The sequence below is a fragment of the Palaemon carinicauda genome, chromosome 6 (genome assembly GCF_036898095.1).
Source record: "Palaemon carinicauda isolate YSFRI2023 chromosome 6, ASM3689809v2, whole genome shotgun sequence".
In the NCBI taxonomy this organism is placed as follows: domain Eukaryota; kingdom Metazoa; phylum Arthropoda; class Malacostraca; order Decapoda; family Palaemonidae; genus Palaemon; species Palaemon carinicauda.
In genome coordinates this window covers 115,454,910-115,480,123 of record NC_090730.1, presented here as the reverse complement: position 1 = coordinate 115,480,123, position 25,214 = coordinate 115,454,910, and the positions used below count along the sequence as shown (strand labels likewise).

At 45.5% G+C, this 25,214-nt stretch overlaps 2 protein-coding genes across 3 annotated transcripts in view; one reads left to right on the top strand and one right to left on the bottom strand.

Moving 5' to 3' along the window:
- Positions 1–16,268, bottom strand: part of LOC137642626 (kelch-like protein diablo) — a 176,743-nt gene extending 160,475 nt beyond the window's left edge. Inside the window, exon 1 of one of the 2 annotated variants that reach the window (XM_068375336.1) lies at positions 16,111–16,268. The gene's annotated coding sequence lies outside the window, so the exon portion shown is untranslated. Of the gene's footprint in view, positions 1–16,106 lie in introns of both variants that reach the window. The other variant, XM_068375337.1, reaches the window with a different exon arrangement.
- A 1,316-nt stretch (positions 16,269–17,584) lies between these two features.
- LOC137642625 (ankyrin repeat and SAM domain-containing protein 3-like) overlaps positions 17,585–25,214 on the top strand; it is a 136,298-nt gene continuing 128,668 nt past the window's right edge. The window contains exons 1-2 of the mRNA XM_068375335.1: positions 17,585–17,664; positions 25,003–25,177. Coding sequence (XP_068231436.1) covers positions 25,014–25,177 — 164 coding nt within the window. The 5' untranslated portion in view covers positions 17,585–17,664; positions 25,003–25,013. The remainder of the gene's footprint in view (positions 17,665–25,002; positions 25,178–25,214) is intronic.

Sequence of the window (25,214 nt, the reverse complement as noted above, 5' to 3'; positions counted from 1 at the left end):
CGATCGCGCGTTCCTCGACGATCGCGAGATAGCACGCAGGAAACCATCCAGCGCGCGGGCGATTATCAACGCTTACGCGTTAGCGCGAACAGAAGATCGTTGGCCAACGATCGCGAGATCGCGCGCGGGAAACCATCCCGTACGCGGGCGATCATCAACGTTTACACGTTAGCGCGAATAGAAGATCGTCGGCTAAACCATCGACGACCGCGAGGTCGCGGACAGGAAATAACCCCACACGCAGGCGCGTCAACGATCGCGCGCAGGAAACCATCCCGCGCGCAGGAAACCATCCCACGCGCGGGCGATCATCAACGCTTACGCGTTAGCACGAGTAGAAGATCGTTGGCTAACCGTCGACGATCGCGCACAGGAAACCATCCCACGCGCGGGCGATCATCAACGCTTACACGTTAGCACGAGTAGAAGATCGTTGGCTAACCGTCGATGATCGCGAGATCGCGCGCGGGAAACCATCCCGCGCACGGGCACTCATCAACGTTTATGCGTCAGCACGCATCAGAAGATCGTCGGCTAACTCGTAGATCAGGAACTGGGATATGTCCCTAAAAGGGAGGGCATCCCCTGAAGAGGACCCGGAGGTCTACTTCAGTGCCGAAGATCAACTGAGGGACTGCTAAATACTCTGAGGAGTGGTCTCTGTGAGGTACCTTTCCCGCGAACGGGAGAGGTGTCCTTCGTAGAAGAGATTTAGAGACACCCTAGGCTGAAACGCTGGTGAGCGCCACTGCTCTAACTCAGGAACCCCAACGATGTGCGCAAAATGCGCAGGGAACGTTGGTAGCAGCCTAACTGAATACTGGAACGGGGTGTCTCTGAGGGCAGACTCAGGAACAGCAGGAACAGCAGTCGAGCGCAAGCGCGTAAGGGAACGTTGGCGCGCAGGTGATACCTGGCACTTAAGGGACTTAGTCAAGGTGTGAGACAGTCTCTCCTGCCCCGAAGGGAGGAGCCCGTTAGATAACGGGGGCGTGGGAGCCCAAGGCGCGTCTGCATTCAGGAACGGATACAGCAGGCAACAGGTACACTGAGGAGTAGTTGCAAGACCCCGAAGGGTCAATGCAACGAGAAACCGAAGTTTCTCCGTCACTAATCACCTAAGTGTAGAAGTGACTAAAGTTACGAGAGCCCGAGGGAACTGCGTAACTAAGCTCCGAGACCCCGAAGGGTCAGGGAAAAAAGGAAACCGAAGTTTCCCTGTCACTAAACACCGAAAGTGTTAGTGACTGAACAGCAAGCTGTTGTAAACAGGAACAATCCTCCGAAGAGGTGTCTCTATGAGTGGCCTCTCTCGCGAACGAGAGAGGTGAGCACTTCGTAGAAGAGACTGTCGATGGAGCCCCGAAAGGCCCTGAGATCAACAGACGTAACAGGAACAATCCTCCGAAAAGGAGTCTCTGTGCGTGTCCTCTCACGCGAACGAGAGAGGACACTTCGTAGAAGAGACAAAAGGAGCAATCCTCCGAAGAGGAGCCCTTAGTGAGGCCTCCCTCACGAACGAGAGAGGGCCAGACTGAACCTGCAGCTGCTCAGCCCCTTGAGCGTAGCCACAGAAACGACCGCTCAGCCCCAAGAGCATAGTCGCTGGTACCATGGTCTAGCCTTGCAACCGCTCAGCCCCTTGAGCGAGTCACAGGGCGGCCGCTCAGCCCCAAGAGCATAACCGCCTAAAGACCAAGGAAGTAAAAAGGGACGTTAATTAACTACCCTGGAGGCGAATCTCCTTATCGTTCTAGGATGCAATGAAGAGCTGGCAGTAGTCATGGGGGAACTTCTAAGAGAAGGAAACGCCCCTGACGAACGCCTTGAGACGGCGGAGAAGCCGACTCCCCAGGATAACAGGACAGCTCTGCTTCGAAGGCACACAATAGGCACCAAAAAACAGCATCGCAAACTGGAAAATAAAACAAAATAATTATTTAACAGAAATTCCCCCGGGTGAAACTCCGAAGAGAAACCAAGAGGGAAAAAAGAAAATAAGAACGAAAGAAGGTATGCGCTCCCCCTCCCCCACCCGGCATGCCCAGGTGAGGGGGGGAACGAAGTTAACAAACAGAATTATAACATTATAATTATGCAACTGACTTTGAATGTTCCAAGGATCACCGACCCCCGAAGGGACGTGAGCCCTGAACTGAAAAATTAAAACACAATTACGTTCATAAAAATAATTGAGACAAATAAACGAAACAGCGACTCGGACTGAGAAGCTATCGTAGGCGTAGTACGGAGTAAGAGGTGAACGACCTCAAGAGAAGGGTCGGACTCCTCGAAAGGCAACCATGGTGGCCTAGAAGTGCAAGGCCGTGATCACGGAAAGATCGTGGTGGCCTAAGCCGGCGAACTCTAGCAAACGTACACAATACACACCGCACAACACCGAAAGCAAAGGAAACTTACATTTTCTATACACAAAAATATATATAAACATCAGTAATGTTTAAATATATCCAGTATAAAAAAAGGAAAGTTAAAAGACAAAACAATAATGGCCGTCAAGAGAGCATAGGAGCGGAAACCTCCGAACACTATGCGAGCCAAAAGTAAAGTGGAGTATTCTCCGGTGTGTGTGAGGGGGAGGGGTAGCTAGCTACCCCTCCCTACCCCCCCCCCCCCCCCCGCTAGCTAGAGGTGGGGTAGGAAACCCTCGTTAAAACTTTATGGCTCGTCATCGGCTGTCGCCAAAGTAATTACCCCATGTAAATAGCGTGGTTTGTATTCAGTTACGGAACAACTGAATTATAACAGTTATAATTATGCAATTCATTAAAGAATGTTCACTAAAAGTAAGAACGAAACACCCCGAAGGGAAACGTTCTAAAAAGCTGAAAAGTTAACAAATACAATTAGATTTAATAAAAACATAATTGAGATAAAAAGTACTGCGTAGCAACTCCACCCGAACGGAGGAGCTATCGTAGTATGTAGGAAACGTAGTAAAAGGTGAACGACCTCCAGAGAGAGAGAGACCGTAGTCAAACTACACTCTCGCGTTCCTACACTGAACCCCACCTTCCCCGTAGAAAAAAAGAGGAGTAGCAGAGAACAGAATAATAAGTCCAGCGATGACAACCCCACCGCGCCTGTGGAAGGAGGCGACCGAAGGACCAAGGAAGAGATCGCGGACCATGAAATTACATCGTAGTGGCCTGACTGCCGGCGGCCACACGGTGATATCGTACACACACACACACACACAGCATGAACACTGAAAAGGAAACTTACTGATTTCTATACTTAAATATATACATAAAAATAAAAATATGTTTACATATATATATGAGTAAAGAAAAGTAAGTAATTAAGTAAAGACAAAACAATAAATGGCTGCCATGCGAGGACGGGAACAGAGACATCCGTTCATCGTCCGAGCCAAAAGCGAAGTGAGTCAGTTCACCAGTGTGTGAGGGGGGAGGGGTAGCTAGCTACCCCTCCCTTACCCCTGCTAACTAGCGCGGGGGTAGTTAATCCTCGTTAAAAATCTAATGGCTCGCCATTTCAGCTAAGCCGAAAGTAATACCCTATGTAAATAGCGTGGTTTGTATTTCGGTTAAGGAACAAATACAAATTACTTCTAAATTTGTTATTTGTTCTAGCACAAATACAAACTCTTCACTATTCATAACGGTAACTTACCCTTAGGAGGAAGGAAGTCCTTACCAACTGGCCTTGGCTATGACTTGGGGTTCTCTCTACTTTGATCTGAGATCGTGTGTAGTAGGAACCCTACACTTGTTAAAATCAGGTGCTGATACAGGGTAACGCACTGGTAGCAGCCTGCAGAAGCTTGTGTATGAGAGTGACTAGCAATGTGGCTTGTCTTTACGTAGGAACTCTAGTGCAAACCTAGAGTTCTAAGACTTACCCAATACCCCTCCTCAAAGAGGTATTGGGGACATAACCAAGTATAGTGTTGTATATACTTAGGATGCACAAGGGAAATGAGTCTTACCTGCAGAGAGGTGAGGTCAGCTGTGCTGAAGCTTGCAGTGCTGTTTTCCCCAGCGGGGAAGGTGAAAAGAAGAAAGGAGCCAGTCATTCTTACTCATTCACCACAGACTAACTCGGGTAACCTAACCCGGGTAACCTCAGCCCTCAACCCTCTGCTACTCGTCCATCAAGGAGCTGAAGGCATTAGATCACTTGTGTGGCTACTGCAGGACCAATGAAAAAAGTTTCCATGTTCCTGTGGGTTATGCATTGCAGGTAGTGGGCGGTGAAGGTCATTTGACACTTCCACACGTCCGCTTGCAGTACCTGCGCCACAGAGTAGTTTTTCTTGAACACCAGGGACATTGCAATGCCGCTGACGTCATGAGCTCTGGGTCGTTTGGACGGAGGAGGGTCTGGATTGAGAGCTCTCTCAATAACTTTCCTGATCCAAGAGGAAATTGTATTCCTGGTGACCCTCCTCTTGACCTTCCCCATGCTAACAAAAAGCACTTGCACATGGGAGTGAGCTGCTGCTGTTCTTTTTAAGTACCCTGTAACACCTCAGACTCCTTAATGGACATAATAATAGTTGGTCTGGATCTTCCGTTACAGAACGAAGACTCTCTATCCGGAATGGGCCGAGCCTGGAGTCAAGCACACCCTGATTTTGAGTTTTAGCAATAAACTCAGGGATGTATCTAAGGATTACTTCTCCCCATCTCCTGGAGTGGAAGACATCAGCAGATAGTTCACTGACTCTTTTGGCCAAAGCGAGCAGAAACACCGTCGTCCACGTGAGGTGGCGATCAGTAGCCTGCCGTAATGGTTCGTAAGGGGGGCCCTTCAGAGACTGAGGGACCTGAACCACGTTCCAAGGAGGAGGTCTAAGCACTGACTGGGGACAAGTAAGCTCGTAACTACGTATGAGTAAGAAAAGTTCCAATGAGGAGGAAATATCTACTCCTTTCAGTCTAGACTCTACAGGCAAGACTTAAGGCTGAGTGGTAGCTTTTGACTGCCAAGACTGAGAGAAGCATTTCTTCCTTTAGGTATACTGTACAAGGAACTCCGCTATAGTTGGAACAGATGCATCGAGGGGAGATACCACTTTCGCGACACCAACCACAGAAAACTGATCTCTTTGCCTAGTAGACTGCCTCTGTGGATTGTCTGAGGTGTTCAGCAATTCTTTTCGCAACAAGAAAAATCTCTGTCTGAGGAGGTGCTGCACAGTCTCCAGAAGTGAAAGTCGAAGCAAAGCTACGGTTCTGTGGTGAATGTTGGCATAACGTTGTTTGAGCAGGTCGTGCCATGGAGGGAGTTCCCTTGGTATCTTCATGAGGAGCTGCAGAAGGTCCAGGAACCACTTTGCATGATGCCATAACGGAGCTATAAATCATTCATATGTTGCTGCTTGCTTGTACCTAGTGTAGGACTTTACTCATCAATGAGAACGGAGGAAACACGTACTCGTCCAGGTTCATCCACCTTTGTTGGAAAGCATCTTGCACAAGAGCTTGGGGATCCGGGACTGGGAAGCAGTATAACGGGAGCCTGAAGTTCAGGGCTATTACGAACAGATCCACAGTCAGAGAACCCCACAAATTCCGGACTTTGTTGGCTACTAGAGGATTCAAAAACCACTTGGTGTCCACTATCTGAGTCACACTGCTCAGATTGCCTGCCAACACATTTTGTTTGCGTGGAACAAAGAGAGCCGATAGGGTCACCGAGTTGTCTTCTGCCCGTTTGAGTATCTCTACTGTTAGATGGTCCAACTGCTGCGAAAAGGTACACCCTTGCTTGTTTAGATAAGCAACTACCGTGGTATTGTCGCTCATCAATATTACGGAGTGCCCCACCAGGAACTGGTGGAACTGAACTATCTGAGGGCCAGGAAGGCTGCCCTTCATCTCCAAGAGATTTATGTACTGGTACCTTTTTGATTCGGACCATTGGCAGAGATGTAGCGGTGCAGAAAATGGGACACCCAACCTTCTTTTGACTTTTGATGCATCTGAAAAGAGCATCAACTCCGGGGGAGGAGCGAGAAGATCGACCCCTTTGCTGGGATTTGGGTCTGCCAGCCACCACCTGAGGTTTGACTGTTCCTCTAGTCCTATGCAGACTAAACAATACCTGGAATCGATTGACTGATTCCAATGGGATTTCAGGCCCCATTGGAGAGATCTCATCCTGAGGCGACTGTTGGGAACCAGTCAGGTCAGGGAAGACGGATAGATTAAGCTCTGGAAGTATGCGTCCTTCAGATCTAGAGTGCACATGAAGTCCTGCGGTCTTATTGCTTGTCTGACTGCGCCGGCCGTCTTAATTCTGAACAGAGTCTGTTTGACAAACTTGTTCAGCTGAGAGGTCAATGACTGGTCTCCAGCCTCCAGATGCCTTTCTCCCAAAAATGAGTTGACTGTAGAAGCCTGGGGACCCGTCGAGGACCTCTTGGAGAACCCCCTTCTCCAACATGGTCTGGACTTCTGCCCGGAGGGCAAACTCCTGTACGGATCCCTTCGCACAGGAGTTCGATGGAAGAGGCACTCAAATCAGTGGAAGGAGAGAGAGAGTGAACGGGAAGTGATACCCTGAACGAATCACCTCGATTGTCCAGTGTTTGGCTCCGACATGAAGCCACCTCTGCCAGCACCTCTACAGGCATCCGCCCCCCCCCAAGTGGACGAATGGGAGGAATGCCTGTCCTAGTGGGATTGGCCTCGGCCAGATCCCCTCTTCCCTTTACTTCCACGAAAGGACTTCTTTCTGCGAAAGGCCTGTTTAGACCCCTTCAGACCCTGTTGTTTAAGGTCTCTAGCCCATTTTGTCTGCGGTTTTGGAGCTGATTTCCGATTTGGCTGAGAAGCGTAAGGCCTGGCTGTCAAGACCTTAAGGATGAGGGAGTCCTGGCTGGACTTTCTATACCTCTCTACCATCCGCTCGACATTCTCAGGGTTAAAAGAGAGCTACCATCGAAAAGTGAATTTCTGAGTCTCGCTACCTCGGCCTGAAGGAGTTGTCTATGGAATCTTCCTATGACAGCATCCCTCTTCTTTAGGATGGCGTTGGCTCAGAGGTTCACCGCCTGATGGGAGAGAAACTTGATAGCATAAGTACCAGAAAATAGGAAAGTCTCAAAAGACTTCCTAGAGGACTCCCGAGACAGTCCTTGGACAGAATCAGTTGTCCTAAAGAGCCCAACCAGAAGTCGAGCTACGAAGTAGTCTGCATGGCTTACTTAGCGACCTTCTCCTGGTTGAGTATCTCAGAGGACGAGAACGAGACCGAGACCGGAAGTCCTGTGAGGTTCTCAAAAGGCCTACCACTCGAGAGTGCCTCTATGGAGTGGTTGAGAGGCAAAGTAGGGAGAGACTCACCGAGGATTTCGTAGTACCTCCTCTGAAAAACATAGGGAGGAGAGAGGAGCTTGGAGGATGAATTGAAACGGAGAAAAGAGGAAGAAACAGTTGCCTGGTACACTGCCTTCTGTTTGGCACTCCTTAAACCCTTTGGCCAGGATAGAGCTGTACTGGCATTCAGGGGTTTCTGAGTACCATAAAACTGGTCCAAGACCATCTCTTTACTATCAAGAGGGGCTACCAATGGATCTGGCGCCCCATTGATGGAGTGAATGCAAGATAGCACCTGCCAAAAGGCATGTTCTGACTCCTTCCTTTCATCCTCCGTTAGCTTAGGGCTAGCGGCAGCTGACAAAGCGGCATCCTTGAGATCACTTTACCCTTCCACTTTCGAGCTCTCACCCATAGGGGTCTGGAGTGGGTCCAAGTCATCATCAGGGTAAGCCGGAGATAGGATAACTGCTGTAGTAGTGCTTGCTTCCCTCTGCCTATCAGGCAGAAAAGTGGGAAGCCTGGCCGAGGATTTAGGAATCGTAAATAAATCCTTGGGTTCCCTGTGCTGAGACAGGAGTTCCTCCATCAGCGAGGGCCTTACAGGCTTTGCTGGTCAGCGGGAAGGATGGGAGTCCGCAACAGGATGGGCCATGTCACACCTGGTCAGAGGGCGTGCCTCCTTAGGCACTATCTCAACCAGGGAGGGATGGAATGAGTCCCTATAGCAAAGTGCCCTGTCTTCCTTGGGGGGTGAAGAATGGATCCTCTTCCTCTTCCCCTTTGGTTTGGCCTATGGGACCTTGAACTACAAGGGGGCTACCTTGAAGTTCTGGCACGCTCTCTTCTCGAGGTCTCTTGCTAGGGGAGAGCGGTTTCTCCCTGCAAGAGTGAACTGCCGGTGTAGACTCCTCAAAACTCTTCCTAGGGTCAGCTGGAGGAGAGGCCCCAGGATCGAGAGGTGGCAACAGAGGAATCCTAGGATTGCCTCCTATGAACTGGGAACGGAGAATAACCCCCGTCACGGCTTGCCGCATTACATCAAATAAAGCTTGCAGCCATGGTGGGTACAGTACAAGGCTCCCATTAAGCTAGGAAGGAGGTCCTTAGGGCAGCACGGATCCCTGAGCTTAGGAGCCTCTGGAGGGTTCTTAGCCCTCTTGCCTGTAGGAGGCCTACCTGCAGGCAAGATCGGCACAGGCCTCCCCTTGAGGAGAGGGTCTGGGGGTTGTCATGTGGGCGACTGTTGTCTCTGGAAGGAGGTTTACCCTGGGGAGGGAAACCTTCTGCAACCAGAATCGGCGATGGTATTTCGTCCGAGGATAAAGCAGCCACAGGGGCGAAGCGAGATAGGTTCCGCGCGGAAGGAATATCGCGAGAAACCTTTCTAGCAGGAGACGCTGACATGCCATGCGCAAACATTCCTACACAACAAACTAACTCGTTGCACGACGCTGGTCTGTCAAGCAGCACAGGACGAGACTGAACTGGAGAAAGAGGAGGAAACCCAGGGGAAGGAGCTACCTTGAAGTGTGACTCCTGGTCGCGCGACCCATGGGAAATGAAATGACGAGAACCCTGAGGTACCGAATCAAAATATCCTGTAGAAGGATGGTCACCTACAGCACGAGCACTACGAGAGTCTGAAAGCTCGACGCAGCGCCAGTCATGTGAGCCCGAAGGCTTCGCGTGACAAGAGTCCAAAGACTCTCTTTCAGCATGTCTGGGGTTACGAGAGCCGACAGGCTCAATGTGACAGTACGAACCCAAAGGATTCGCCTGACGAGAAGGAGAGGACTCCAGCTACGAGAACCTAAAGGTTCAGCGTAGCACCCAGAAAGAGAGCCCGCAAGCTCAACGTAACTGGTGTTGCAAGACCCCGAAAGATCAACACAACGGGAAACCAAGGTTTTCCTCAAACGAGAGGCCGAGGGCTCAACATGACGAGAGGCATGAGAGCCCGCAGGCTCAGCGTAACCGGTGTTGCGAGACCCCGAAGGGTTAACGCAACGGGAAACCGAAGTTTTCCTAACACGAGAGCCCGAGGGCTCAACGTGACTTGAGGCACGAGAGCTCGAGGGCTCAGCGCAACCAAGGTTGCAAGACCCCAAAGGGTCAACGGTTACGAGAACCCGAAAGTTCAACGTGACAAGAGGCACGAGAGCGTGAGGACTCAGCGTGACCACGTTACGAGAACCCAAAAGGTCAACCTAATGGGAGACCGAAACCTCCCTACCATGAGAACCCGAAGGTTAAGCATAACTGATGGCACGAGATCACGAAGGCTCAACGTAAGCATCATTATGAGAGACCAAGGGCTCAACGTAACTGGAACCCAAAAGTTCCAAGTCGCAAGACCCGAAGGCTCAATGCGACGGAGGCCCGAAGGTCTCCCAGGGTCATGAGAACCCGCAGGATCAACGTGACAAAAGCCCGAAGGCTCACCATCACGCCAGCCCAAAGGGTGATCATCATGAGATCCCGAAGAGTCAACGTGAGGAGAACCAGCAGGTTCAAATAGACGTCTCCTCAGAGCCCGAGGAGGATAACGTCCAGGATGGAGAGGGATTACGAAACCTTCCACCCTACGGACCTCCAGAGAGGAACATAAAGCTGACTCCGCCCAATGGGGAAACTGATCCAGCTCGAGAGCTACCTCCCCAGAAAGGAAGGTTTGTTCTCCCGAAGGAGAAATTCGCTAAAGGCAAGGTTCTACCTCCGCCCCTGGAAGAAAACCGTAAGCGTACGGGGACCCCCAATGCCCCATGGCGGTCTTCTCTCGTAAATGAGAGATTTGTTCCCCGGAAAGGGAAACTTGCCTCGAAGAATGCTCTGCCACCACCGCTGGTGGTTCAGCAAAATCCTCAGCGTCGGGCACAGACTAAAGGCCTGACCGACAGGCTGCAGCGCCTGCGCCCACAAAAGGAGGATCAACCTCCGCAGAGGAGATGAACGCCTTCTCTCCATTCCCAATTGAAGGAGTTCAAAGAGAACTTCCTTGAAAGGAGACCATTGAAACTCAACGATGGCAAGAGCGATGCAATATCAGAAATGGAGCAGGCGCTCCCCGGGAGAAGGGAAGGAGCTGACTCGCTATGGGAGTCAACGCCGTCACCTAACCCGCAGGGTTGACCTGGAGTAACCAGGCCTGCACTGTTACTCGGCCGTACCCTGGAAGGGCCAGGCAGAGGAGCAGCTTTGGAGAGAGATTGGGGGGTAGAAGAAGAAGCTCGCAATTTCTTCGATATCGAGGAAGACCCCGAAGGCAAAGAATCGCGCTTAGACTTCTTCCTATGCCCAAACCTCTCCCACTCGGAGGCAGGTCACTCCCGACACAGATCACAGGAGTCGTCCATCGAACACCGGTGGCCCTGGCAAGCCGGGCACAGCAGGTGAGGGTCAGTCTCATTGAACGACATAAAGGTACCACATGTGCGGTCCTTGGGACCAGGACATGTCCGCATACCTGGACTGCAGTCACACACACACCTGAAATGAGAAAAAGAAAAACATTAGTCAAGGCAAGTCAATATACGGGAGAAAGCGACGGTACGTCTGCACTCTACCGAGCCAAAAGCAAAAGTGGTTACTCAGCCAACAGGTGTGAGTGAGGAGGGTAGCTGGACTACCTCCCCCCACCCGCTCACTAGCGGATGGGGTAGTTAACCCTCACTAAAATTGTCTGTCTTGGCTCGTCTTCCAGCTATGCCAAAAGTAATACCCCTATAAATACCGAAGGATTTGAATTTGCGCAGGAACAAATAAATTTAAAAGTACTTTATATTTTCATAAATATACAACCCCGAGGCATTCAAAATATGGTGCTGGAATTGCCATTGAATTATAGACACAAGATAATATAAAAGAAAAAAGGGTGAACTAGCATCGACTGATCTTCCACAACTCTCTTCCTGGTTCTCATGTTCACCTGGGCTACGGGCACTTTGGAGAGTGAATGGGAGAGCATGACACCACATGGTGTATTGCTACAAAGAATAAGGGTTTGTGTAAAAAAAAAATCTACTTGTTTGAATGTTAGGAAAAATACCCATTACTTTCAAAATTGTCAATTTTATTTATTTGTTACAGTATTTTTGTTAAGCCTCAAGCAACTCCCCCAAAAATGATTTAATCTGTTATTGTTTCTCTTACCAGGTAACTGCAATAATACCCTACATGCAGTAGGGAATCAAGTAGAGGATATTAGTGGCACTGTCAGAGAGAGATCCTGAAGAAAAAGGGATTAAACAGTCCCTGTGAGGAGTCTCAACAGCTGGTTGCGGTAGGTCCACCTTTGAAGATGGAATCTTCGGAATCTTGAACACTTCTGTGAAACCTCTTCCTCTTTTTCCCGGCGGACACGCTGTGATGTGTTTGCGGGGAGGGGAATGGGGCGATGGTGACCTGTCCAAAAGTTTGCCTTTCAGCTCTTTTTGACTCTTGAGCAAGTGTGAAGGAAAGCGCTTGCGCGTTGGCAAGTGCTGGCGAGTTGGAAAGCACTTTTGCGCAGGAGAGCGCTGGAGCGCAGGAAAGGGCAGCCCAGGAGAGTGCTGGTAAGTAGGCGAATGCTAGTGCGCAGGTGGGCGCGGGCGAGCCGGAGAACGCTGGTGCGCAAGCGGGCGCAGGTGAGCACTGGAGAGCGCTGACGAGATGGCGAGTCCTGACGAGTTGGAGAGCGCTGGTGCACAGGAGAGAGGTGCCGCACAGGAGAGAGGTGCCGCACAGGAGAAAGCTGTTGCTGAGGAAAGCGCTCTTGCGCAGGAGAGGGCTTGCGAGCTGGGGAGCGTTAATGCACAGGAGAGCTGGAGAGCACTGATGAGCGCTGACGAGTAGGAGAGCACAGAAGCGCAGAAGAGCACTGGAGTGCAGGAGAGCGCTGCCGCGCTAGTGAGCACAGATGCGCTGGTGAACGCTAGTGTGCTGGCGAACGTAGATCAGTTGGCAAGTGCTGGCAAGCCGGAAAATGCTGGTGTTTTGAACAGCGAGAACGAGCTGGAGAACGCCAGCGATCGGGAGAGCGCTGATGTGCTGGAGAGCATTAAAGCACTGGCAAGCACGAATGTGCTGGAGAGCCTTGAAGCCCTGGAAAGCCTCAGCGTACTGGAGAGGGTTGACGAGATGTTGGTGAGCGCTGGTGCACTAATGAACGCTGGCGCCCAGTCGAAGGTCTGGAATGCTGAGAAGGAAGGAGCATTCTCAAGGGCAAGGGATGTTTTGCAACATCACGTGACAGGAACAGGGATGTGCCCTTTTGGAAGGGCGAACATCCACTGTAGGGGATTGCGAGGGATCCACAGAAGAGTCCATGACCGAAGTCCGAGGACTAGCAGCAGCGTCGTCAGGAGAAGGTCCAGGAACGGGCGAAGGTCGACGGCCAGAAGACAACGGAAGAGAAGGCTCCTCTGCGGGGGCAGGCTGCGAAGATGAGGCTAAAGAGCCAAAGAGGCGCCTTTTCACCGATGGCGAAGGGAGACCTATAAGGCAAAGTGGAGGGCGATCTTTGCGAGATCACTTACGCCCTCTGGGGCCCAGTGGATCAGCAAGCTGACCTTTAGAAGCAGCAGTCCTCTGCAGAGGAGTCTCTATGAGTGAACTCCTCCTCCGAGGAGAAACACTCGCGGGAGAGACAAACAAAAGACTTAGCTTCCCCCTCGAAGGATGATCAGGAATGGGGGAAGCGCAGTCGGCAGCAACAGCTGAAGAGTCTGAAGAAGCAGGGGCGGCGGCAGTAGCAGCAGAAGACCCCTCAGACACCACTACGCCGATGAACGACAGAGGATCCACCTCCAAAGTCAACGAAGGCTGCATACTAGCATCACAGACGATGAGCTGCAACAAGGAGTTCTTGGAGGGCGGACCCAGAAGCCTCAAGGACGAATACGCCTGAACAAAAGGAGAAAGACACATGGCCTCACTCAGGGGGAGAGGTGGGGCTGCTTTGCTAAGGGAAGCAACACCATCTCTCAAGGACCAGAGTTGACTAACAATTATAGGGCCTACGCTACTACTCGATGGTCTGTCGGAAGAGGCCGATCGAATTGGAGCTTCGAAGGAAGGTCAGGAAGCAGAAGAAGAATCCTCGAGTATTTTCCTTTTCAAAGAAATCTCCAAAGGAGAAATATCCCACTTTGACTTCTTTTTCCGCCGGTACCCAAACATTTTCCATTAGGAGGCAGACCACTCCCAACACTCACTACACTTGTTATCTCTATCACACTGTTGACCTCTGCAGGCGGGACAAAGGGTGTGACGATTGGCGTCCACGGCCGACATGAAGGTACTGCAAGGCAGTTTTGCATGGTCAGCAGAAGCCAACACACACACACACACTAATCAAGAAACAGCACAAACAAAAGAAATTAATAGCAGTCCAAAATAGGCGAGGATGAAGAACGGCAACGACCGTTCTCCATCCGAGCCAGAGGCAAAGTGATCTAAATCACAGGTGTGTGAGCGGGAACAGTAGTAATCTACCCCCCCACCCCCTAGCAGAATGGGTAGTTAACCCTCGCTCAAATTTTAATTGCTCGTCCTTTCAGCTTCACCGAAAGTAATAACCCCTAATAAATAGTGTAGGTTTGTATTCCAGTTATGAAACAACTGACTATTTCATCTAGAATATGAGACACCAAAAGCAATACCATTCAGTAATTTGGTATAGATCCTAATCTGATCATCCCCACTTTCACCTTGTTGCTGAATCCTCACCTGGACTACAAACTTAAGCTAGCCCAAATATAAATAAATCATACTATGAATTTTCATAATGTATTCAAGTTCAGTGTTGTTTAGTAGTTCATGCACAACTATGCTGAGTTCTATCAACAAATTAAAAGAGGATGAATTTAGTCTTCTTCCCATCATCATCAAAATCATTATCATTATTACAAGCTAAGCTACAACCCTAGTTGGAAAAGCAGGATGCTATAAGCCCAAGGGATCCAACAGGGAGAAATAGCCCAGTGGGGAAAGGAAACAATGAATGAAGTAATGAACAATTTGAATAAAATATTTTTGGAACAATAACAACATTAAAATAGGTATTTCATATATAAAGTATAAAAAATTTCCATTTACCAGAGGAAAAAAAATAAGATAGAATAGTGTACCCTTAAGCAAGAGACCAATATCCCAACACAGTAAAAAACCATGGTACAGAGGATATGGCACTACCCAAGTCTAGAGAACAATGATTTTATTTTGGAGTGGCTGCTTACCATAGCTAAAGTCTCTCTTCTATGCTTATTTAGAGGAAAGTAGCCACTGAACAACTACAGTGGAGTAGATAACCCCTGGAGCGAAGAAGAACTGTTTGGTAATCTCAGTGTTGTAATGTGTATGAGGACAGAGGAGGTGTATAAAGAATAGGCCAGACTATTTGGTGTATGTATGTGTAAGCAAAGGAAAAATGAGCTGTAACCAAAGAGAAGGATCCAATGTAGTACAGTCTGGCCAGTCAAATGACTGTATTACACTCTAGCAGTAATATCCCAATAGGTGGCTGGTGCCCTGACCAACCTACTACCTGGATCCAGCAAAATGGAATTGAACTTCCATTTTCTCAAGACTCAAGACGATCTGTGACCGCTGATCTACAAATTTTACTTTTTACATAACAAACAAACATTTCTGAGAGATGTAGCATTTACTAAAATCGACTAGAACAAAATTGTGCAAATAAAGATAACGGAACCTTTGTAACTGGATGGAACAGACAGGGTCAGTAGTTAAAATGTGGTTGAATATTTACCGTAACACAGTTCTATTTGTTTCCTTATTTTCTTTCCTCACTTGGCTATTTTCCCTGTTGGAGCCCTTCAGCTTATAGGGTTGTAGCTTGGCAAGTGAAAAGAATAATATTCCTAATGAATTAAATAAGAAGTGTTCCTGGTCTATTTATAAGTACTATGAAATGTTCTGATGCAAATAATGAGGGGAGAACCATATTCTTCAAATTATGGAAGTCTTAAAGTTCCAAGTTATAACTGAAAAACCACAATTATGGGGAAAACTAATACAAAAACACCACCAATCAAGGGTTCCCCACCTACGCTAACCTAACTTACCTACCAGCAGGGACTACAGCCAAGCCTTCCAGCAAACCACTAGACTAACATATCCATAGCTTAACCCAACACGAATTACAAGCCTGTGGTTGTCTCCTAACCAGCTTCACTCCTGGCAAGGTAACACCGAATCATATTTGGTAAATTATAAAACTAGCTTTATAATTTCCTATTTCAGACTAAGATAATCAATATTTCCCCCTTAAAGAAAATCTTTGTAAAACAATAAGAAACTTTATACCTCTCATAACCGACTACATACTCAAGATACCTCACAGTCACATGAATGCAAGGTGAAACCAAATTGAAATAAATTATTTATTTACATATATATATATATATATATATATATATATATATATATATATATATATATATATATATATATATATATATATATATATATATATACCATTTTCACAGTATATATCATTAGGCCAGTTGGGCAAGATATTGTAACCAATTATAACGATTCACATGTTTCCAGATCTATTGCATTTATAACATATCTTAAAATTATCAAAATTTAATAAGAAATTAAAAGTATATATAATTGAATATTACCCTAGTGATGGGCTAATGGTTCTTCTTAAGCTACAAAGCTATCGACGTCTGTCATAGGCAATGGTAGATCAGATCTATGAGGTCTAGTATAGTAAACTATATCTATGAAAAATGTTAATAAACTAATCTGGAAACAATCTGAAATTAATTTCAAAACTGAAATGACCCACTTTTCTTCGATTGTTGCGATGTTAACGACCAGTTTAATTACGATCTTAATTAGACGTCAGACGTCAAAGTATCGAGAAATCGAGTTTCAAAGTTTGTCAAAATCAGCTGATCAGATCAGATTGATGTGGAAGCATTGCCTTTGCAACGGTGCCTCTGTGTCTTTTAGTTTTGTGTGTTCCTTATTTTCACTAGTTTTTTTTCCCTTTTCATCCACATTTGTTGTAGTACACTTTTCTTATTTTCAATATTTTCTTCACAAAAAAGTTATTTTACAACTGTTAGTGCACTATCTTTTTCGTATGGTTGTTGGAGCTCAATTGCTTTTATTCTTATATTACTATACTGTGGACAAATAACATGAAGTGGTTAGCATGTTTCAAGACGAAATTTTAGTAAATTTTCCTTATTAAGGACACACATGTCATGACAGTATCGGCTTCAGCAAAGATTACTGTTTTTGATTATGATACATAATGAGCAAAGGCAACAACTGTTTTGTTTTATAAATTTCTGTCAGTGAACATTCAAACACGTTTATAGTACACAGCAAAAACTTAATCAGCTCTACTGTAGGTTATAATCACTTGATACACTAGCATCGGTTGTAACTTGTATAGTATATCAAAACTTTGTATGTCCATTATTCTGCGTAATTTCATACGGTATTTTGATGAATATTCTATAAAGTTAACTCCAACTTTCACTAAATACAATTTATATTTTACTTGCAGTAAAATCCTTATATCCTTATCTTTCTTCGTTCTGAAAGTGTTTAACAATCATACGTTTACGGAGCCGAAATGATTAATTTTTGTAAATTTCAACATTCATTACAGTTTGAAAATTTAGTTTTGGGCGATTCTATGATTTTATAAGATACTAATACTTAAAAAAGTATCAATAAAGTTTGTAGAAAACTAATTATCCGTTTTATTCCACTGCATTTCTCACATTTACTTGCAGCAACATATTTGATGAAAGGTATTTCAAGGCTTTATGCATTTAATGTGATTACACCGGATTTATGACATGTAAAGATATCAGTTTATTTTTTTTTCAACTCCACATTTTATCTTGATAGAATAGTAAAACTGGTACAGATATCTCACAGTTTTAATTAATTGACCAAATATTAATATAATTGTTGATACAGAGTGAAGTAACATTGTGTACATGGCTGTGTATGCAATTGTTTTAGTTCAATTATACAAAATTGTCTATTGTAAAGGAGAAAACTTTGTTTCCCGCATTTTGGTTCATCAATCATCATAGTCATTGCAAAATATTCTTTGACTTTATAAAAACTTTCTTGATAACTTTATTCCACAAATACCTTAACGGCCACACTATCCTTTTTGGTCATAAGTACAGAGCAAATAGACAAATTAATATCCTTTTACTTGTACGTTATATTTTATTTCATACATTCAACATTTATTTTTACCAACATATTTTCCTTTCATTTAAGTTATGAAAACAACGATGGTATTGTGATAAGTAACAGTGCTCCTCTAATCCTCTTCTTCCTTTGTATATTGAAGTGACGACGAATGGTTGGTTCAAAGTCCTCCTTCTGCCTGTTTTCATTGAAAATAAGCTAATTACTTTAACTTTCTCATTTATTTAAACTTGAATCTTGTAATATATGTTATGAGCAAACGAGCTAAGCTCTTAGAAGAGTACCCAACGTTGTCTTGCATTGGTTAGGTGGTAAATCAAAACCTAATATGGCTGTGATGTCACTATGCTATTAGTGATTGTATACTTATAAATCGTGTTATGAATTTTAAGTAATGTGGGCCAAAGTTAATCAAAAATTTAGAATTACCATAGATTTGTCACGAATATGGGTTTCATTGTACAATACAAAATTACCCGAATATGATATTTTTTAGTTTTAAGTCCAGCTCTAAATACCATTTTACCCTAGCTAGGGGTAGGTTAGGTTAAGTAATTGAAAGTTCCAGTTTGTAATAGATATCCTGTTCCATTACAAATAGTACTGTAAGGGGCGTCTTAGGGGACGTTAGCCGGCCCCCATTAGGTAAGTAGGTAAGGACACGGCTCGTAGGTTAGGGGGAAAGTTTGGGTTAGTTGATGTCCAGTTTTAATCAACGCGTGGGGAACTGGACGCTGATGTACAAAGGCTCCTAATACTGGAATTACAGGCTTACTTAAACGTGTGTCCTTAACTACTCGCCCAATGAGTGGGCTTCGCCAACCTTAGACTGAAGTATTGTTAGCGACAAATTTGAAAATAAGGTAGTTATGGCCATACGCTGTCATCATACATCAACAGATCTTTTTTTTTCTTATTCAATGGGAAAACAAACCTTGATGTGTTAATAGCATTTGATTGTCCTTGTATTTGTCCGTTGTAGTTTGTGTGTATGATCAATAATAGGTTATACACAGCCATTTCCAGCTTCGCTGAAGTCGGACACCTATTAAAGGGCTCTGATTTGTATGGTTAAGAAAAATACTAATTGGTTACAAAATCTGTCGTTTTTAAAGTCTGCATTATATTTGATGCTTTTTTCTTGTCTGTAATTCAATGTAAACCTTTATAGTTATTTCAAGTTATGTATTTGGTAGTGACTGATTGTAACAGCACTCTGGATATGTCATGCACTTGCAATTGAGTGGCGGTCATTTAATATAGGCAAGGGTTGAATACTCTGCATGGTCAGCAATTTAGCATTGTCCTCAGTTTAAGACTAGCAAATAAAACATCAGGTTACTGTATATGAAGATTTTACATAAGGTCACTCATAGAACAGTAATGCTTGCCTGATTTGGCATCAAGTATATTTTTTATTTCTGAGAAAAAGTACTCAGGACAAGAGAATGCCTAGTATTGATTAATATTTTCTTTTGCTACTGTATATTTATACTTTAGGTCTTTCCCAGCTTAGGTGGGTTATTGCACAAAAGGATTATACTGTAAGGTTAGGTTAGTGTTAGGGAAACGCATTGGAACTTTTTCTTCGTAGATTCTAGCATTATCTAAAGATGTTTTTTTTGTTTATGCTGAAATGGTATTTTGGTTTGGCCTCTTATACAAACCCTTTTGCTCTTCACACTGGATATTATTTTGGCGAATGCGGAAAACTAGCCTAAAGACTTTTTAGCAAGGTATAACTACTCTCTGCTAACTAGCACGTTGTAGACCATCCACCCCGGTCACATATGCACCAGTAACATGATGTGTCTTTTATTTTGATTTGGTGAAGAACGGACATGTGGTCATTCTCTCCCGTTAACCCTTTACTTGTTCAAAACAATTAATGCAAACTGGCTTGAAACTTTAAATTTTATTATTTTGTTCCTTCACTAACAAACCTTTTGTTAAATAGGGATTACAGAGATACTGTACAGAGATCACACTCACTAGGGACTGCTACTTCCATAGCGTAACTTGCGACATCTCTTCACCCTACTTCAGTAGTTGGCAAAAGCGTGCTTGATCTTGATCAGCAAGTTGACTGTTCTCGGTTCGTTAGAGAAGCAAAGACTGTAGGCGAACAGGATAGACCACTTGGTCGTGCTTGCCCCCACCTTGGGACTCCACCCTGACCTAGGAAGCACTCTCATGGTGCCCTTGCTTTTTCAAAGGAAGCACTATGGTTTTCTGACCTTATGCAGGCAGTTTGGCAGGCGGTCTCCAGACCGACCTATGATTCTCCAGTGTTGTTGTTATTATTATTACTTGCTAAGCTACAACCCTAGTTGGAAAAGCAGGATGCTATACACCCAGGGGCTCCAACAGGAAAAATAGCACAGTGAGGAAAGGAAAGAAGGAAAACTTAGAATATTTTAAGAACAGTAACAACATTAAAATAAATATTTCCGATATAAAATATAAAAACTTTTAACAAATCAAGAGAAAGAAAAATAAGATAGAATAGTGTGCCTGAGTGTACCCTCAAGCAAGAGAACTCCAACACAAGAGACAGTGGAAGACCGTGGTATAGAGGCTATGGCACTATCCAGGACTAGAGAACAATGGTTTGATTTTGGAGTGTCCTTCTCCTAGCAGAGCTGCTTACCATAGCTAAAGAGTCTCTTCTACCCTTACCAAGAAGAAAGTAGCCACTGAACAATTACAGTGCAGTAGTTAACCTCTTGAGAGAAAAAGAATTGTTTGGTGATCTTAGTGTTGTCAGGTGTATGAGGACTGAGGGGGATAAGTAAAGAATAGGCCAGAATATTTGGTGTATGTGTAGGCAAAAGGAAAATGAACTGTAACCAGAGAAAAGGATCCAATGTAGTACTGTCTGGCCAGTCAAAGGACCCCATTACTCTCTAGCAGTAGTATCTCAACGGGTGGCTGGTCCCCTGGCCAACAGGATACATCGACTATCCCTTTGGAGGTTTCAGAGTCCTGTTGAAGAAGTAATCCTTCCTCCAACCCTAGGCACTGTAGTGATACAGTAAAGCAGGTTCCTCCAGCGGCACCTCGCCTCCCATCCTCTTAGTGGTCATCTAGGTACTGGCAGTACCTTAGCACCAAGGCCTCTTAACACCAACCAGAAGGAAGCAATGTCTGCATTCCTTCTTTCGGGTGTCAGGACAATGGAATTCCTTAACCCACAATGTTCTCAATCAGTGGGTCCACTGGGTTTTGGGAAGGCAGAAGCTGTCATCTCAAAATTCCAGAAACAGGGATCAAAGAGGGGAGCTATGAAGCTTCATAACTTCTCGATGGACGGCCCTTCTCTCTTTAACGTGGATATCGACAAAGCAATTGCCGAGAGATGGAGGAAGATGAGTCTAAGATTCTCTCCTCCATTAGGACATGGCTTCTTGCCCATACTACTCGGTACCACTGCCCTACCAATCATCACCGATAAATGTTAGGGGGACAGGAAGGGTCTCAATCCCTAAAGCAGGCTTCTTCCAATAAGCAGGGGCCCAAACAGCCCTTCCAGTCTTGAGGTTCCATTGGTAGAGGAATGATAGGTGGAAAGCATGACCGATTCTGCTAGGGGGGCCATTCCTCCTGCCAGTTCACCTGTGGGAGGATGCCTATAGGGCTGGTGGCAGAGGTGGATGCTTCACAGGGCCGAACCTTGGTTGGTCTTCATCCTCCAAGCAGGATACCATGTCCTGTTCTCACACTTTTTCCCTCTAACCCAACATCCAGTGATGTTGAGTTCCTACGTGAAGGGATCCGCGAAAGAACAGGCCCTTTAAGCTGAAGTTCAGACCATACTAGAGTAGTACGCTTTCCAAAAGGTCCAAGACGAGTCCCCAGGCTTCTACAGTCAAATATTTCTTGTAGAGGTGTCTGGAGGCTGGAGACCAATCATAGATCTCTCAAACCCTGTTCAAGATGGAGACGGTTCAAACTGTCAGACCAGAGGACTTCATGATAACACTAGATCTAAAGGACACATACCTCTGGATCCCTATTCATCCATCGTCAAGGAAGTACCTAAGATTCGTTTTAAACAATAAGTAATACCAATTCAAGGTGCTGTGTTCACACACGTCTTTTCCTTGGTGTCCACCTGGATGTACAAGAACAGCATTCATCTCCTTTGATATCTAGACAACTGGCTGATTTTCATAGGCTCGATGGAGATGCTTCTCCTTCACTGAGGCAAACTTCTCAAGTTTTGCCATGTTTTAGGGATTGTGGTAAATCATGAGAAGTTTTCCATGCAACCTTCACAAGATGTGGTATATCTCAGTTTGAAATTACAATACTGTAGACACAAAACTAGGCTAAGTCTTCTCATCTATAGACGATAGAGAGATTGAAACAGGTAGCTCATCCATTTTTATTGCAAGACAAGCTACCAGCACATCAGTGGCCAAGGCTGTTGAGTCACCTGTCCTCCATGAAGTGACTGGTTCCCAACGGCCATCATAGCATGCGATCTCTCCAGTGGTACCTGAAGGCATTCTGGTCTCAGCACAAAAATCCTTTGAACCTTCTGGTTCTGATATGGTCAGAGTAAAAGAGAGACCTGAGTTGGTGGGTGTCAGACACCAGTCTGCTCAGGGGAGTACAGTAGACCTTCCCTCCTCCCCAGGGTTTGATGCTCTTCACGGATGCATCAAAAGAAGGTGGGGACTCATCTGATGTACCACACGACCTCCAGACTTTGGTTCGAGTCCGAGCGACAGTGCCACATAAACCTCCTAGAAATGTTTCTAGCCCTCAAACAATTCCATCAGCTTCTTTCAGGACACTCTGTGGTATTGATGAGTGGCAACACCACATTAGTGGCTTATATAAACAAGCAAGGAGGTACTTTTTCACAGCCCCTCTGCCATCTAGCTGTGGAGAAAAGATGGACGGAAGACTACTCAGTAGGACTATCAACCTGCTTCATCCCAGACAAGAGAAATACTCTGGCATACAGTCTGAGTAGGAAGACTCAGATAGTTGACTCCGAGTTGTCTTTGAAACATCAAGTAGTCAACAAAGTCTTGATTTTGTGGCGAATGCCAATAATAGACCTGTTCGCAATATCTCTCTACCGAAAGTTTTCAGTATACTGCTTTCCATTGTCGGATCCCCAAGCCATCTGGTAGGATGCCTTTCAACGTCAGTTGGACAGTATGGACATCTATGCGTTCCCCCCTTCTGCCTAGTAAGGAGGCTTCTGAACAAGGTAAGGGCATCGCAAGATATCACAATGACCTTAATAGCTCCATGTGGCAACATGCTGAATGGTTTCTGGACCTTTTACATCTGCTCACATAGGTACTGAGGAAGCTGCCTCCACTTGCCGATCTACTCGGACAACCACGCGCAAAGATATTCCACTCTTGGCGAGAGATTTTTCGCAACCAGTTGCGAAGAGGATGTCAGGATATCTCCGGGAATTATCCTCCTCCGTCAAGCAGGTGAAGTGGGCTATCTTTTGTGGTTGGTGTTGCGGAAGGGGTATCACTTCTCAGTGCCTCTATCCTAGCGATAGAGAAGTTGTTTTTGTATCTTGGAGGATAAACTTTGCTCCATCTTGGCGGTGAAAGGTTACTGCTCAGCCTTAAGCATTGCCTTTAGATTGAACAGAGTTAACATTCCCTCCTTGACGGACTTGTCTCTCCCCATATGTAGTTTCGAGCGCTTGTGCCCTCAGTCAGAAGTCAAACCTCCTCCTTGGAACGTAGTTCGTGTATTACGAGCCCTGAAAGGAGCACCTTACGAACTGATGCATCAGTCATCAGGCTGTGACTTGGCCTTTAAGACGGTTTTCCTTTGGGCCCTGGCCTCTGCCAAGAGACTAGACGAGCTACATGGTTTGTCTTATGACGTAGCCCATTCAAAGGGATGGGGGCAAGTGACATTCAACTTCATCCCTAAGTTTGTTGCTAAAACTCAAATCTGGCTGTGGTCGATCCTAGATTCTGACCCTTCTAAAATGAGGCTCTGTGCCGTAACTGATGATCCAGATCAGCTGTTACTATGCTCTGTGAGGGCACTCAGGAGGTATCTCAAACAAACCGCAAGAACTCGCCCAACAAATTGTTTGTCAGTACAGTATGGGAGGGTCAAGAGGAGGATCACTCTGAACACAATGTCTGCTTGGATTCAACAGGTGATTGAGCAAGCCCTAGATCTGGACTACACTCCTCTTGGTCGTAGACCCAGAGCTCACAACGTCATGGTCATAAGCACTTCCATAACATTAAAAAGAACTTCTTTGTGGTGCAGGTATTACAGGTGGGTGTGTGGAAATACCAAACAACCTTCACAGCTTACTACCTGGCATATGTAACCCACAGGAACCTGAACACCTTTTCCATGGGTCCTGTGGTGGCTGCACAAAACATAGGAAGAAACACCTTAGCTCCCTTCTAGGATAATTAGCAGTCAGTTGAGGGTAGACTTACCTTGTATTAAGTGTAGAATGAATGTGCGAGTGACTGACCTCTTTGTTCTTCATTCTCCCCTCTCTTGGGGTTTCAACATCTGTGGAACTCTGCAAGTTTACCTCCTCTGACTGCAGGTGAGTACCATAGTTCCTTGTGTAACTTGATATGTGTATACAGTATATATATTTAAGTCCCAGATCTCCATGCTAGTTGTAGTTAGGCAATGTTTAGGATATGTGCAGAGTTTAACTCTAATGTTGTCCTTACCTGGTCAAGTCACAATGCTTAGTTCACACACAATCGCACAAATTTCTCAGTCCGTTATCGCTTACACACATTTTGGAAGTTAGTGAGGTGACACGGTGTCTGTTTAAATTGTGCGTAGCACAGAATCACACCCCGGGGCAAAAACCAGCCAGTTGGTTAAAAGCTTCCACCTACCTAAAGGGGAGTCTCCACTGTGAGGAGTAAAAGGGTTTGTATAAGGTGTTGGAACAAATGACAAATTTGGAAATAATTTGTATTTTTCCTAACCATACAAACTTTGAGCTCTTTACACATACTTGTTCTGCCATCACCTATCCCTCTAGAAAGTCCTGCCTGCAATGAAAAAGTGATGTCATGTTACTGGTGCTTGTGTGAGCCGAATGGCTGGTCTACTCCCCTGTTAGTTAGCAGAAGGTAGTCACACCTTGCTTAAAGACTTGGCTAGTTTTCAACATTATTATTATTACTTGCTAAGCTACAACCGTAATTGAAAAAGCAGGTTGCTATAAGCTTGAGGGCTCCAACAGGGAAAATAGCCCATTGAGGAAAGGAGATAAAGAAAAATTACTAAAAGAGAAGTTTAAGAACAATAATAACATTAAAATAAATCTTTCATATATAAACTATAAAAACTTGAAAATAAGAGGAAGAGAAACAAGATAGAATAGTGTGCCTGAGTGTACCTTCTCCACTGTAAAGAGCTCAAGGTTTGTATAGTTAGGAAAAATACAAATTATTTCCAAATTTGTTGTGTTACTTAGCTATCATATCTAATATACTTGGTTTTTCAGGGTCATGCAGCATGTCAGAGTTAGAAGAGACATGGACAGAGAAAAACTTCTATGACAAGCCACTGAAAATTTGGCTCGGAAATGAGGAACTTAATGATGAGTACTGCCATCCGCTCGATGTCTTTACTGCAGCTAGTATTGGATGCTTAGAGAGAGTAAAAGAAATAATATGCAAGTGAGTTATAGTTATATTTTCTCTGTTTTTCGAGTAG